The 15,364-nt window shown below is 35.5% G+C and overlaps 1 protein-coding gene and 1 long non-coding RNA gene across 2 annotated transcripts in view; one reads left to right on the top strand and one right to left on the bottom strand.

The window, feature by feature from the left end:
- Positions 1-8,381: 8,381 nt before the first annotated feature.
- LOC107666963 (uncharacterized) overlaps positions 8,382-15,364 on the bottom strand; it is a 17,567-nt gene continuing 10,584 nt past the window's right edge. Inside the window, exons 10-11 of the mRNA XM_016458521.1 lie at positions 11,232-11,349; positions 8,382-8,827 (exon numbers count right to left, since the gene is read on the bottom strand). Coding sequence (XP_016314007.1) covers positions 8,632-8,827; positions 11,232-11,349 — 314 coding nt within the window. The 3' untranslated portion in view covers positions 8,382-8,631. The remainder of the gene's footprint in view (positions 8,828-11,231; positions 11,350-15,364) is intronic.
- The window catches only part of LOC107667019 (uncharacterized), a 2,544-nt gene continuing 1,503 nt past the window's right edge, over positions 14,324-15,364 (top strand). Inside the window, exon 1 of the long non-coding RNA XR_001631746.1 lies at positions 14,324-14,356. This is a non-coding gene — a long non-coding RNA (uncharacterized LOC107667019). The remainder of the gene's footprint in view (positions 14,357-15,364) is intronic.

Below are 15,364 nucleotides of genomic sequence, written 5' to 3'. Positions count from 1 at the left end.
TTAATATAAATTTGACATTTTAATTTTAAATTAATATTAATAATAATTCAGCAAGTATGGATTAAACTGATCAACAAATACAGTGAAGATGTGTGTGTGTGTGTGTATATTCATCAAATAATCAAATAATTAAAATCTGAAAAACAAAATATTTCACAATTTCCACAAAAATATTATGAAGCACAACTGTTTCTTTAGCAGCAAATCAGCATATTAGAATGATTCCTGAAGAATCATGTGACATTAAAAACTAGAGTAATGGCTGATGAAAATTCAACTTTACCATCACAGGAATAAATTACATTTTAAATGTATTACAATAGAAACCAGTTATGTTAAATTGTAATAATATTTCACAATATTACTGTTTTTAATTAATTATTTATTTATTCATGAGTTTATTTTATTTTAAAAATGCGATGAGCATAAGGGACTTATTTCAAAAACATTTTTTAACCAATCTTAAAATATAACATTTTATATAATTAAATTATATACTGTTCTTATTCATTTAGTATGATTTTACAGTAGTAACTATTGCATTTAGGTGAAAACCATGGTATGTTTTCGTAAGGAGAGGAAAGAAATTATGCAAAACCTTTTCAACTGTCAGTTCAGTGAACTAAAAGTGCATGTGATTCTCAAGGCCACTTCTAATAGACAATTTTGGAGGAAAAGTCAGTAAAATCATCCTTCAGCCCTTACCTAGAGAGAGAAACCTCAGCCTTTGATGTGGTGCACGTGAAATCAGACCACAGAACAAAGCTTCCGTCATCGACAGCCAGATGTCAAAAGTGATCCGCAGCATTATTATTGAGTACCTGTCATGCATGATTCACAAGCAGCAGTATCAATAGAGATATGTACAATATGTCTGCATGACATATAAAAGGAGAGGATATAAATAAAATCAGCTCTAAATAACACCACAAGCCATTGTGATCAAATGAAACATGCTTAAAATGCTTATTTTTGGTTTTCTTCAACAAACTTGCATAACCAACATTTTTTTTTTCTTCACAGCAGATCATAATCTAAGCCCAGTAGTAATGGCATTTCTAATCTGTGATAATGCAATTCTAATCTGAATTGTGTTCCTTGTTTTGTAGCTCAAATGAATATGTTCCATCAGCAGCTGAATCTGCCTTTGAAATGATCTCTCTGGATGCACGAGTAGAATATGGAATGTCTATAGAATGCAAATGAGCTTTCTCTGGACGTGCATAAATTAAGCAATGAGGTTCCAGCAATAACACAAGGCTGTGAGGAGCATCTATTAATAGATTAATAGAATTTGAAACGAGGCTTTATTTACGACTCCACTCCGAGAACAGGATTCCTCCCCTGGTGTTTTAAGAGCCGGTGGAACCAAGTCTCTGTCCGGTTTATCATAATGGAAGCCTTCTACAGGAAAATGCATCACTTTTTGCATTACAAACAAGAACTGGATGTGCTGAAAGTGCATTTTAGTGCTTTCTTTATTGCACAGTTGAAAGTGAAAGACACTGCAGCAACTTACGGGTCACATTTACAGTGCTGCGCTAACATATACCGAACGCCATACGTTGACTATACATTATTGAACACCTCCAGAGTGGTTTTCTTAGACATATTCGTCGTGTTGTTCTCCTTTGTTCTCCAAATGTCCCTTAGGGGCCACCGGCAGCAAGCTCAAACTCTTTTTGAAGAGAGACAACAATTTTCCACCATACGAGTCAACTTTTTCATTCATCAAAATGGCAGAACACATATGCATCCAGCTCCCCATAGAATTCTCCCCTAAGGAACATGCTTGTCAGTGTGAGAAAACAAGTATACCAACAGTGTGTTAGGTAATAGGCCACCTCATTAATCACCAGAAGTTATAGCTTATGTAATGGCAAAACAACCTCAGCTCAACAAACTCATAACTTTGTGTTTAGACTCATGTCATGTACAAACTTGGTTGTACTATGGTTTTTTCCTATTTTTAACTAGCAGACAAGCTGCAGTCGAAGACAAATATACAGTACATAATGGACAAAAGGTGTCTGAGGATAAAGGAGCAGTAGAAACAAATGGATTTTGCAGAAAACTGGTGTTTGGATGAAGTATATTACATTCATCTGTAAAGGCCATGAGTTTTTCATGTGAAATTTTCTTTATTAAAAAGTTTAAAAGTGCCAATATAGTGTTCTGTATAGCACACAGTAGGTTACATAATACAAAAGACAATGCCAGCTGTATAAAAGACAGCAAATTCAACTAAAAAAAATAAATGTAACAGTGTCATTAAGGTTATTAGTTTGCTATTTAGAATATATGAAGAGTTCAGAAGTGCCATCTGAAATTTTCTTCTAAAATGAGCATTTTTCTCAAGCTCCTATGTAAGTTCAGTAATTTCGCTTTAATGGCAATGAATAGGTTCTTTTCATTGCCATTAAAGTGAAATAACTGAACATACCCAGGTGAAAAAAGTACACTTCCATAATGTATTTAAAGTGCTCTATTTTCGCACACTAATTTTGTACTTAATATACTAAAAATTATTCTTTAGTACTTCTTAAGATAAACTTAAGATCATCTAAGTGTACTCAACTGTGCTATTTTGGAACGTCATGAATATGAACTAAAATGCGCTTTTAACATACTATCTCTGTATTTAAAAAATGTATTTAGTCACCACTTGTAGTACACTTGAGTGTACTAGTGTATGAAAGATGGTTCAAGTGTACTACAAGTGGTAACTAAATACATTTTTTAAATACAGAGATAGTATGTTAAAAGTGCATTTTAGTTCATATTCATGGTGTCCCAAAATAGCACAGTTGAGTACACTTAGATGATCTTTTTTATCTTAAGAAGTACTAAAGAATCATTTTTAGTATATTGAGTACAAGATTAGTGTGTGAAAATAGAGCACTTTAAGTACATTATGGAAGTGCATTTGTTTTTCACCTGCATGGGTAAACATATAGCAGCCTGAGAAAAATGCTAATTTTAGAAGAAAATTTCAGATGGCACTTAGAGGCTTTTGCATCTGAACTCTTCATATTGAAGTTTTTTTATTTGAGAATCACAAGCAAAGTGGCTAAAACTAATTGTCAAAGGTTCAAACAAACTACAGTATATCTATCACCGCACTGTAAATAAATATGTACATTTTTTAATATTAACATTTTTTTGTAGATTTGAGCCCAAGAAGCACAATTTATGATACCATTCTTGCCAGAGTTTATTCTGCCATTTAAACATATCACTAGCTTTGTTTCCATCCAAAGATTCAAATTTAACTTATGTGCAAAACTGGAATATCGCATAAAACATTTGCGAGTAAAGAATTGTTTCCCTTCACTGAGTGACAAAATCGTCACTTCCTGATAAACTGCCAGTAAATATCACTATCATATAAATATAATAATTTTTATATACAGTATGATAAATTACTTGTGCCTCAGAGCGAGCAGACGAAACAATAAATGCTGTCATTGCTTTCAGAGGTGGATGCCTGCTGTTTGGGAATGCAGTTGTGTAAGACAATTATACAGAAATACTTTGATGACATGCTTTGTTCAGGCATTTCAGAATGACCAAAACAACATTTCAGTACAAGATTGGTCCGCTGCTTAGTCAAGTTATCCCATTCCAACCTGCAAAGTAACGTGATGTTTTGATGCGCATGGTGGAATTTCTTTGGTAAATGTGTTTCCAAGTTTATGCACATTTTTATGTGCGTTTCCATCCAGCGTTTTTTTTATGCGATATTCCAAAATGCGCATAAAAATAGGGGGATATAGTATGTTAAAAGTGCATTTTAGTTCATATTCATGGTGTCCCAAAATAGCACAGTTGAGTACACTTAGATGATCTTTTTTATCTTAAGAAGTACTAAAGAATCATTTTTAGTATATTGAGTACAAGATTAGTGTGTGAAAATAGAGCACTTTAAGTACATTATGGAAGTGCATTTGTTTTTCACCTGCATGGGTAAACATATAGCAGCCTGAGAAAAATGCTAATTTTAGAAGAAAATTTCAAATGGCACTTAGAGGCTTTTGCATCTGAACTCTTCATATTGAAGTTTTTTTATTTGAGAATCACAAGCAAAGTGGCTAAAACTAATTGTCAAAGGTTCAAACAAACTACAGTATATCTATCACCGCACTGTAAATAAATATGTACATTTTTTAATATTAACATTTTTTTGTAGATTTGAGCCCAAGAAGCACAATTTATGATACCATTCTTGCCAGAGTTTATTCTGCCATTTAAACATATCACTAGCTTTGTTTCCATCCAAAGATTCAAATTTAACTTATGTGCAAAACTGGAATATCGCATAAAACATTTGCGAGTAAAGAATTGTTTCCCTTCACTGAGTGACAAAATCGTCACTTCCTGATAAACTGCCAGTAAATATCACTATCATATAAATATAATAATTTTTATATACAGTATGATAAATTACTTGTGCCTCAGAGCGAGCAGACGAAACAATAAATGCTGTCATTGCTTTCAGAGGTGGATGCCTGCTGTTTGGGAATGCAGTTGTGTAAGACAATTATACAGAAATACTTTGATGACATGCTTTGTTCAGGCATTTCAGAATGACCAAAACAACATTTCAGTACAAGATTGGTCCGCTGCTTAGTCAAGTTATCCCATTCCAACCTGCAAAGTAACGTGATGTTTTGATGCGCATGGTGGAATTTCTTTGGTAAATGTGTTTCCAAGTTTATGCACATTTTTATGTGCGTTTCCATCCAGCGTTTTTTTTATGCGATATTCCAAAATGCGCATAAAAATAGGGGGATGGAAACATAGCTATTGAGAAATGTTTTTTTTTAGAGAATTTGGTCTTTCCCCATTCAAGTAGAGAGCAGCTATACATAACTAAAAATAGTTGTTAGGATAACTGCAAGTGAACTGACATACTTTAAAAAGAAACTATGATGCATAAAACAAAGCATTTCAATGTTAATCAAATGTTTTTGACATGACCTCTGTGACAGCACATCAATGAAAGCCAACTTTTATCATTTATGATGGTCACATACAAACCAGTTGTTTTTAAAACAGCTCATTGGTTCTGTTGTGACTCAGAAATGCAAACTCTCAAATAAAAATTGTGAATCAGTAATTCATGAGGTTTAATGTTTAGGCAGCTACAGTCAAACAGGCCCTTAATCTGCGAGAATGATGTGTTGTACACTCTACATGAATAGAGTAAACACGTCGTCTACATGAATAATGCACATCTGCGTGGCCGGTTTCCCGCCTCTATTTCAATAGAATCGAGAGGTACGGCACACGTTGACAAAATGTTGCCCTTTTTATTATTCTGTGGAAGTGTGCCTTTCTATACACTGTAATGTGTTTTGAAGTCCTGTATGTCAGCAGGTGAGTCTGATCTGAGCAAACAGCGCAAGCTTGCTATCATCAATAAGACATGAGATCACAAACAGGGCATAAACAGAGCTTACACATCAGAATTAAACACTTGTACACTCACAAACAGTTGGAAATGCAACTAAAAGTCTTCACCTGAGAAAGAAGCCTGTTTATGGTCAGCTATTTTGTCACTGAAAAGAAACTGGATGAAATAAAATGTCATAAACAGAAAAAAACAGCTAGCACTGCCGTGATAGCAAGCCCCTTGGGGTTGAGTAATTTGGGTTTATCGATAATTGCTCATTTCAAAATGCATGTAATTACAACTCACAGTTAGTTTGAAGCAAGGACTCTCAAATGTCAACTGTTTAGCAGCGTAGAAAGGTTACAGTGCGGTGGCATCTGTGCGAATATGAATGTGTGTGTGTCTGACATTTGTATACTCAAGTTATAATATAAAACTGAATAAAAATCACTCTAGACAGCTTATTAATATGGACTAAGACTGCTGCCTAATGTATCTATATATGTTAATCATTTACAACACATTTAAAACGGAAGATGTTTAAGAATAATCTAAAAATTATTTTGTAAAAATCATTAAAATAAATATAAGGCTTAAAACAATAATTTAAAATAAACTTAAAAATATATATAATTAAAATGATATATTTTAATATATATTTAATTTATTACAAATTGTATCTATCTGTATATGCAGTGTGTATGTATGTGTGTGTGTGTGTATATATATATATATATATATACACACACACACACACACACACAGAGTATATCTACATTAATCAAAGTTCATGTGAAGAATGTATAGGCTACTTGAAAAAGAGAAGCAGCAAAGCACTAGTTTCTTTTTCCACTGAAGACGCATTTAGCACAACAGCCGTGCCCACGCTCCTGATAGTAATTGCAGCTCAAGGAGGTCATCAATAATGTATTCAAGATCACTTACACATCATGGAGCAGTCATAGGTTTGAAGTTAGCTGCTTCTACCCTAGCCTAAAAAAAACCTACGGTGCAAGAGGTTCAGGGAAAATGAGGTCTTCAAAGAGAGCTTGGAAATAGTTTACAGCAGTAAACATAATATAACATGTATAGCAGTTTAAGAAGTTTTCTGAAAAAAAGACTCTTTAGTCATTTTTCTTCTCAAGTAATAGTAGTAGTAGTAGTAGTAATATAATAATGTATATAATTTACGTTCTATATATTATAATATTTGTTAATAACATACACACACATACATATGATTAATATATATTTTATGTTGTAGTGTTATAATGCTATTATACTATTTATTTATTATCGAACAAACCTTTTACACACTGAAATGTGGATTCTACTACTAAATCTAAAGGTCACCTGTGAACTGCAAAAAAAAAAAAAAAAATCTTTAAATATCAATAGACTGAATACTAAAGCAAACATTTAACCTAGCATCCTAAATTTTATTTTACGTAGATTGAGAAGCATTTTATATTAAACAATCATCTTCTTTCCAAAAGGAGATAAACTGCAGATTCCCCATGTACAGAATGTAGACAATGGGCAATGACAGCTTGATTGCTTCTTCAGTGATATGTGCTGGTATAAAAAACAAGAAGCACATGGTGAACTGAAGCTTTCTGACTCCATGCTTCCACTTTGTGGACAGATACTGTATCATACTTTTAATCTAATCACTGATTCTCATTAAGTCTCGCTGATTTTTAAAGCTTCTCAGAGTATGTTTAATATAACTTTGCCATTAAATACTAATTGTGCCCTGATTAGTAGTATTTCTGAATTTAACACATCCAAACATTCATATTTTGTATTCTTGGATCTAAAAGTGAATATCTTGACAGTTAATATGATGCTGGGCTTCAGATCAGTGGCAGAATCGTCGATCTAACATAACAATGAAGCTCTCCAACACCAATCTCCTCATTTACCGTACTAATTATGTAAATATCTGGCCAAGTATCTGAGCTGATGGCATTAAATTATAGACATTTATGTGCAAACCTGCTATCCTATTGCTTTACTAATGGAACTAATTGGCCACTCCTTTAGAATAATTGCAGTGACTGGGGTCAAGTTTTTCACTGGCCTTTTCATTCAAGTATTGTTTTTCAGCATATACACAGAACAGCGAGCAATTAAGATAGCTGTGGGAGAGGCCCTTACAGGATCATTCACGACTGCTGATGGTGAAAGAGTCCGGTAGTGTTATACACAAGGTTGAACATGGGTGGATAGACTTGAACGAGTGTTATAGCAGATAGTATTGAGGTACGTAGCATTGCAAATCCACTGTAAAAGTTTATGATGCATCTGAATCAGGGCGCAAATTTAGTAGTGATTACATTTGGAGAACAGTTGTTATGCTCATATTTGACCAGTGTTCAAAAACGGCTCATGTCATTTCCAAGCCAAAATTGTACATCTGAACACTTCAAAAAGTAGTAACACACCTCTCCACAACAAGCCACATGATTTGAGTATCAACCATGCCTATAACACAAATGATATGTGATGAGTTATGTGCTGAGGTTTACCTTGCTGCAATAAATGTTATTACTTAGTATTTGTCTTATTTTCCAGTACAAATATCTAAATGTTCTTAAATCAAGATACATTTACTTGAGAAGCAAAAGGACATCAGATATTAAATGTATCAAAATTAAGTGAGTTTATGGATAAAACAAGAAAAAAATGCCAATGGGGTAAGAAAAATTAACTTAATTCAAAGGAAAAAGATTATTTTTCCTAATATTGGCAAATATTTTTTTCTTTTTTGATATGAATTTTTTTTTAAAGAAAACAAAACCTTACAGTTGTGTATGTCATGCTGCTTCTCAAGTAAATTAAGTATCTTGATTTAAGAAAGTTTAGATATTTGTATTTGGGAAAACAAGGCAAAAAAAATGCAGTGGTTGAGGTTATTTTTAACTCAAAATAAATATGTGAAACATTAAAATACACGCTGAAAAATTTGGAGAAAAAAACGTGGAAGTTAATGTTTATTGTAAAAGTGTTTACATGTAAAAACCTCGTACAAAATGCATTAGTTAACGCACAAGTAGAGTTGCTTACAATTGAGACACTACACACTAAAAAAGTTTGTGGACCTGTTGATTACTTAAAATGTACAGTACATACCTTCACCGATGTACTGCATCATTAAAATCAAGTTAGTGACTCAGTATCCTTAAGGAACACTGGGTGAGAGTGTATTACAAAATCCAAGAGGCAAACTTTCTCTACCACAGACTCTGACCACCCTCTATGACTAAGTTATGCCCTGTCATGTAGTCAGAGGCATCAGATGCCAAGTATACCACTGCAGCTTGGAGGTCTGTCACTTGAGCCAGTCGTCCGGCTGGGATATCTGACAGCCAGCGCTGAACTAGAGGCTCCAGACTCTCTGAATGGATGAGAGGGGTGTCAACAATACCACTGTAGAGAAAGAGAGAGAGACCGACAGATCAGACGTGAGAGGCAGAGAGACAGTGTTGTTTCAGGGCCACTTGTTTCAGTTATAGCAGTCACAGTGACATAAAATGAAGTTGGCTATCCTTTAAGGACCTCAGTACTGAGCAGAACAGCTCTGATGGTGTTTACACTGGTTCAGTGTCCTTTGATGGATGGATAGTGTGATTGACACACTCCAAACTGAACTTCAGAAGTCTTAAAGTCAACATGAAATCAAATCTGACCCTATTTACTTTCTTAAAACCTGGTTCCTGGTCTTATTGTGCATTTTTGTTTTCATGATCTTTCATAAAATCAAATCTATTTGCACCACCTCTAAAATTACTTACCAATTTGAGTGTCACCTAAGCCATACATATACTGTATAACTCCTATAAAACAGTAGCCATTTGACCAATGGCCTTTAATTGATGTTCAGCAAATATCAAAATATATGTGATTAATGGTGATTAACTAAAATAAAATGCCTTAAAATTATATATATATTGAATAAATACTGTTCTTTTGAACTTTCTATTCATCTCAGAATTCCACAAAAATATTAAGCAACACAACTGTTTTCAACTGTGTTAAGATTAAGAAATGCTTCTTGAGCACCAAATCAGTATATTAGAATGATTTCTGAATGTGACACTGAAGACTGAAGTAATAGCTGCTAAGAAATTCAGCTTTGCCATCACAGGAATACATTTTTTTTATTGTAATAATATTTCACTATATTACAGTATTTTGGTCAAATGCAGAATGTTATGTATATTAAAAAATATATATAGACAGACATGAATTGACTCAACATTAATTTAGTTTAAAAAAAATACTGTAACTTTTTGAGGGTGAGCTTCCTTCACCATTCACTTCATGGTCACCTTCATGGTAGAGACTCAGAAAAATTTCCCAGTAATAAGGCGACAATCATATTCAGGTCTGGCACCATTTGGTACAGACTGCACACAATGCAATCAATTTCCAAAGGATAAAAATCCATTCTTGGCCTTTTTTCTTTTTCAAATAAATTGGGCTGCTGTTGTGATTGCCCTTTCATGATGACTGTAATATGTAATGAGTACATTTCTTATGTTATGTTTCTTATGCAGCACTAAAAGAGCTGCATGTAGTAAACTAGATCACCAACTGTCCACATCAACTGTGATTTTGAAATTACGTTCAAACTTGAGTGGCACTTTAGTGCCTAACTAAAGGAAATGCACTCCAAATTGGAGCAAATGTACTTCACACCGGGCGGCCGCATGGGAAATACAGCCTGCCTGTTCACACACTCACTGACAGCCCAAATCCCCAACAGCCTGCCGCGCCATTTACGAATAGATTCCATTCGACTTGATACCAAATCCGACACCGCAGCTAAATTAGAGGCGCTGAAGTAGCATGTGAAACCTTTGGTTAACATATATAAATCTCAATTATATTTCTCTTCAGCAGTGCTTTATCTGGGAACCCGTCCTGGCAATCAAAGGCTTACTGTTTTCCCTCAGCCAATTTTGCAGATAATGCGGCTTATCACAGTCGCGGCTAAAGTTGCCAATGAAATCAGGCGGCAGTCAACCTCACACACGCTAATTGTGGTCCCCCCTACTGTATGCATATTTACGAACCGTCACTTCACAGAAATCAGGGGCCCATTGAGAGACCTTGTGTTTGAGGCAGGGGTGGGGGTTTCGACATAGAGAAAAGAATTGCTTCCTCGCAAATTAAAATTAGAAAACAAACTGGCGCTATATAGAAATGAATAAAGAGCACATGTGCACGTGTTGCGGAAGCACGGGGGCTTGGGGATGCTCGGCTTCAAGCGACACGCGCACGCTTCCTCTTGCTCTTTTCTTCCTTTCCTCAGAAGAATTGCGCTGACAAATAGATACAAACAAGGCTGCCATTGTTTTGCTGACACTTCTGCTGAAGAGGCTAATTTGAATCCCTAATTGAATATAACAATTAAAGAAACTGTTTGCTCTACTCATCCCTCTAGACGTCATCCAATTAAGCTGGATTGCATTGTTTCACACTGTAATTTAGTAACTGAGTCTCAATTGTGTGGCCCATTGTGGAAAATAATGCATTTTGACCCTGTCAAAACAAATTAAGTTTCCACTTAAATATCAAAACAGTCCTCTCTGCTTAATTGGTGCAATGCACATATGAAGAGAGAAAGGCCTTTTTTTTTGTTTGCAAAAAAAGTTGGCATTGATTCATGTGTTACATCCAAAAACATAATATTGGGAAGACCCAGAGCACGTGACTCTGCTTAAGATTGCACCAAGTGGGAAATAATCATGTTAGCAGCAATGAAAATGTATTCCAGTGAAATTTTGACTTATCCCACACAGCACAGTCTATGGTCTGTCACACTTACGGGGAGATGCAATTGACTTGAACGCCTCGGTCGATCCACTCTGTGCCCAAGGTTTGCGTGAGCTTTACCACCCCAGCTTTGGATGTGTTATAGGACAGTTGCTTCTGCGGATGCGGCACTATTGAGAAGGAAACAGGACATTTAAAACTTATTAAGAACATTTTATCAGTAATTTCATGTCATTTAAGAGTGAAATCCCATTACATTATTTGATAAAATAGTCAAATTTCCTATACTGGACAATTGTGATGGTACACTTTTTCAGTGGCCTTGAGTCCAGAGGTATTTTTTCCATTGATTTTCTCCACAGGGATTTCAAAAAAAAAAAAAAAGTTATTAATAAAGAGTTTTAGTTTGTGTAGTCATCAAAAATCCATTGGAGAAAATGAATTGGATTTTTACATCAAAACCTTACTGTCATCACTACAAAAGCCACCTTTTGGAGGTTTTATTTTTAAGAGTGTAGCCTGAAGTCTTTAGTTTATGTCACAGAAGAAATTCCTGATTTATTTCTTCCTATTAAGTCACCTCCAGGTGGCTTTACAGGTAGATGACACTTTTATTCTAAATTCATTTTATTGGACAAAACATTTATATACACCTCTGTGTGCAAGATGCGCCATCAATATTTTTTGCATTTTCCCTGAAGAACCTGCTATGAGTACAACATGTTAGAACCAGCTTTGAAGTAATTGCTGTAAGTGTTACATCAATAAATTGAAATGAATTAAACCAACTTTTCAACTTTTAAACACACATTAAAATCCATTTTATACTCTATAATGACCTAAACGTGATTAATACAAGGCCCGATTACTTCATTCCCCTCATAACTCAGTGAGAGGGTCTTGAACTCCAATGTGACATGAAAACACTTTCATTAGCTTTTGGGACCCCGCAGATGAAGCGATGTAAAATTAATTACTTGGGATGTTCGATGTGCATCATCTTCAGGAACAAAGGCAAAACGCCATTTGTTTGCTTTGACCATCACAGATGCTCGACGCTGCATGCAATGCAGGGAAAAAGGGGCTGGCTTGATTAATCATCATGAGGGAGGCTCCAAGTTACATGCAACTTTAGTAGTTAACCTCGTCACCCGGTGATCTCACTGCCAAATTGCCATGGTTGGGAGCGAGATGATAAATACGGCACAGCTGTGCGAAGGCAGCGGCCAGTCCTGTGGAGAAGGGTTTGCGCTCTCCGGCCCCTCGTTTGTTTTAAAGGAGAAATGCTAACCGGACAATTGTCAGGTTGCGCTGGGCCTGGTTTTCGAGGGAAGCTGCTGTTATTCAAAAAAGAGTCCGTTCTTTGCCTACAAATGCCTCAAGGTCCGTCTTATCAGAACACAAAAAGGCCAACATGTATTAATCCTAGCAGAAAGTGTGGCAAGAGAACAGGCCTTTTTACTGTATGCCTCAGAGCGGCATTGATGTTTTAAAGAGTATTGTAGTTGTAAAGAGCAGTTGGCTGGAGAGGATGAAAAGGAAAGTGAAACATATCTTAAATTACATTTAAAATCCATCCAGATTTTCATTTCACATTTTAAGAGCAAGAAAACAAGGCTCCTCTCTGATCTGTACATTTCAGAAATGTTGCAGGTCAAAGTGGTCATCAGAGCCTGATTTTTTCATCCAAGGCCCATGAGGGTTAAATGGATAGTTCACCTGCCAAAAAAGGCTATTCTGTCATCATTTAGTCATCATGTTGGGCCAAACCCATATGACTTTATTTATACCGTATGTGGTATACAAAAAGAGATGTTTTGTGGAATGCTGTCACTGGATTTTTGATATTTTCAATGAATATGCAGCATTAACATTCTTCTAATCTTTTCTATTTGTGCTCCACAGAGAAAAGAAACTCAAATGAGTTTGAAATGACATGTAGGGGAGGGCGATATACTGGTAGACATGGTTAACTTGGAGAAACGTGTCAACCAGTAGAGATTATGGACTATCATCTCTATTGTGGTTACATGCTCACATGACATTGCTGTGCTATGAGGTCATGAAAACGTATTGTTTGCATACGTTTTTAAGCAGTGTGGTTTAAAAACAAGTGATTTTAAGATGTTGAAACGCAATCAGTAGCATCAGTCTTAGAACGCTGTCAGAGAGGTGCTCATAGAGCGCGGGAGATATTTTTCCACTTTATAGGCCTTAAACAGTTAAATACACACACTTGTATGTATCAAAATGCCCATCTTTGCAAGTATCTTTGTAAACACAGTAATTTAGTTCTTAAATGAAAGCAAACAGAAAGAAAGAAAACACGTGTAACAGTAGATTGGATCCCAGTAGCTCTTAAAGTGACAGCAGTCTCATATTCCTTCTGTATTTCATTCATGTTAATCAAACAACAAAAGAGAGAAAATCTCTCACTGCTCTTGACTAATTCACTTTTGTAACTCTAATAAGAAGAAATATATATTTAATTTACACAGTGAAGAATATGCAGTTTTTTATACATTTGATTACTTTATACGATGTATGTAGTAGGGTTTGGCGATGTCTACAAAATTGGCATGGACGATGTCTACAGTGAAACATCACGATGGACGATGACATCGTTTGGGGGGGAGTTAGGGGGTGTGCCCGAAACATGAATCCGTATTCAGAAAACAATTGCTAACGGTTGCCTGTTACATTACAGTACATAAAATTTCACTTACCACATAAACAGAGTAAGGAGAGATGACTGAGGACGATGGCGAATGATTTGCAGATCCTCAGCACCACTGACAAAAAATGAATCTTGTAAAATGTGTGGTAAGTACTGCCTCTCCATAGTATAATAAACAGAGTACGTGCGATCGCGAATCTCGAAAGTGAAACTAAAAAGCATCGTGTATTCAAAAGCAGTTTTAATGCCAGGCATAATAGCAGCTCCCTGATGCCCGCAATTTATATACAGTAATATTACCCAATGATATAACTGCGAGAGAAATGATTAAAATATGTATTTTCTTCCCATCTCATATTTATTCCCTTTAGGGGTTCCATATACACGTCATTTTTCTTTCCGAACACGGTATTGGGATGCGGCGGGTATGGAGGGGGGGGATCATGATGTCTATCAGCCATCGGCGATGGACGATGGCATCGACTATCGGCCCAACCCTAGTATGTAGCATGCCTTATTTATTTGTTCTACTGTAGTTTTTTGTCCTATTGCTTGTAATTGGTTTCTTATTCTTATTTAATTACTGACTGTTTACTTGTCTTCAGTGAGCTTGTTTTTGTTGTTTTTTATTTAATTTTTTTCAATTTAGGCTAGTATTAGTTTTTTGTGATATTGATACTGGCGACAAGAATTATAAAAATTATATGGTATCAAAAATTTTGATATCATAAAGACCTTATTTAAAGGAACACTCCACTATTTTTAAAAATAAAAAATCACTACAAAAATTACTTCCTGGATGTTAAAATACCTTCTCAACACTCATAAGCAGATTATGACACAGCATTGTTTGTTTGTCACCTTCTACCGGTTGAGTTACAGGAAGACCTAAACTACAGGAAGGACGTCTCCTTGGAAATTCAATTCTTTGAATACATTATATATATGTTGAGGTGCAAATAGTTGAAATACAGTGTTCATGATGAAACTGAAAAGTCATTAAAACTCAATCAATATTTCTAATCCAACTAGCATTAAACGAAGCCAAGTTCAAATTATTAAAGGAACACTCCACTATTTTTGTCCCCTAGAGTTAAACAGTTGAGTTTTACTGTTGTCGAATCCATTCAGCCGATCTCCGGGTCTGGCGGTAGCACTTTTAGCTTAGCTTAGCATAGACCATTGAATCTGATTAGATGGAAAATGAAAAGTTGTGATTTTGTAGGCCGATATGGCTAGGAACTATACTCTCATGCCGGTGTAATAATCAAGGAACTTTGCTGCCATACCATGGGTGCAGTAGGCGCAATGATATTACGCAGCGCCTGAAAATAGGCTAACTTCCGCCAACATAACCAAGATGACCACCTGCTTGCACAGAGAGCGTGCCTTCCATTGGAAGTTACCTAGTTGGGGACTATTTTCAGGCGCTGAGTAATATCTTTGCGCCTGCTGCACCCATGGTACGGCAGCAAAGTTCCTTGATTATTATGCTGGAATGAGAGTTT

The sequence above is a fragment of the Sinocyclocheilus anshuiensis genome, unplaced genomic scaffold, assembly GCF_001515605.1.
Source record: "Sinocyclocheilus anshuiensis isolate Anshui unplaced genomic scaffold, SAMN03320099.WGS_v1.1 scaffold615, whole genome shotgun sequence".
In the NCBI taxonomy this organism is placed as follows: Eukaryota; Metazoa; Chordata; class Actinopteri; order Cypriniformes; family Cyprinidae; genus Sinocyclocheilus; species Sinocyclocheilus anshuiensis.
The sequence above is the reverse complement of the archived record's forward strand: the minus strand, read 5'-3'. Positions and strand labels throughout refer to the sequence as shown.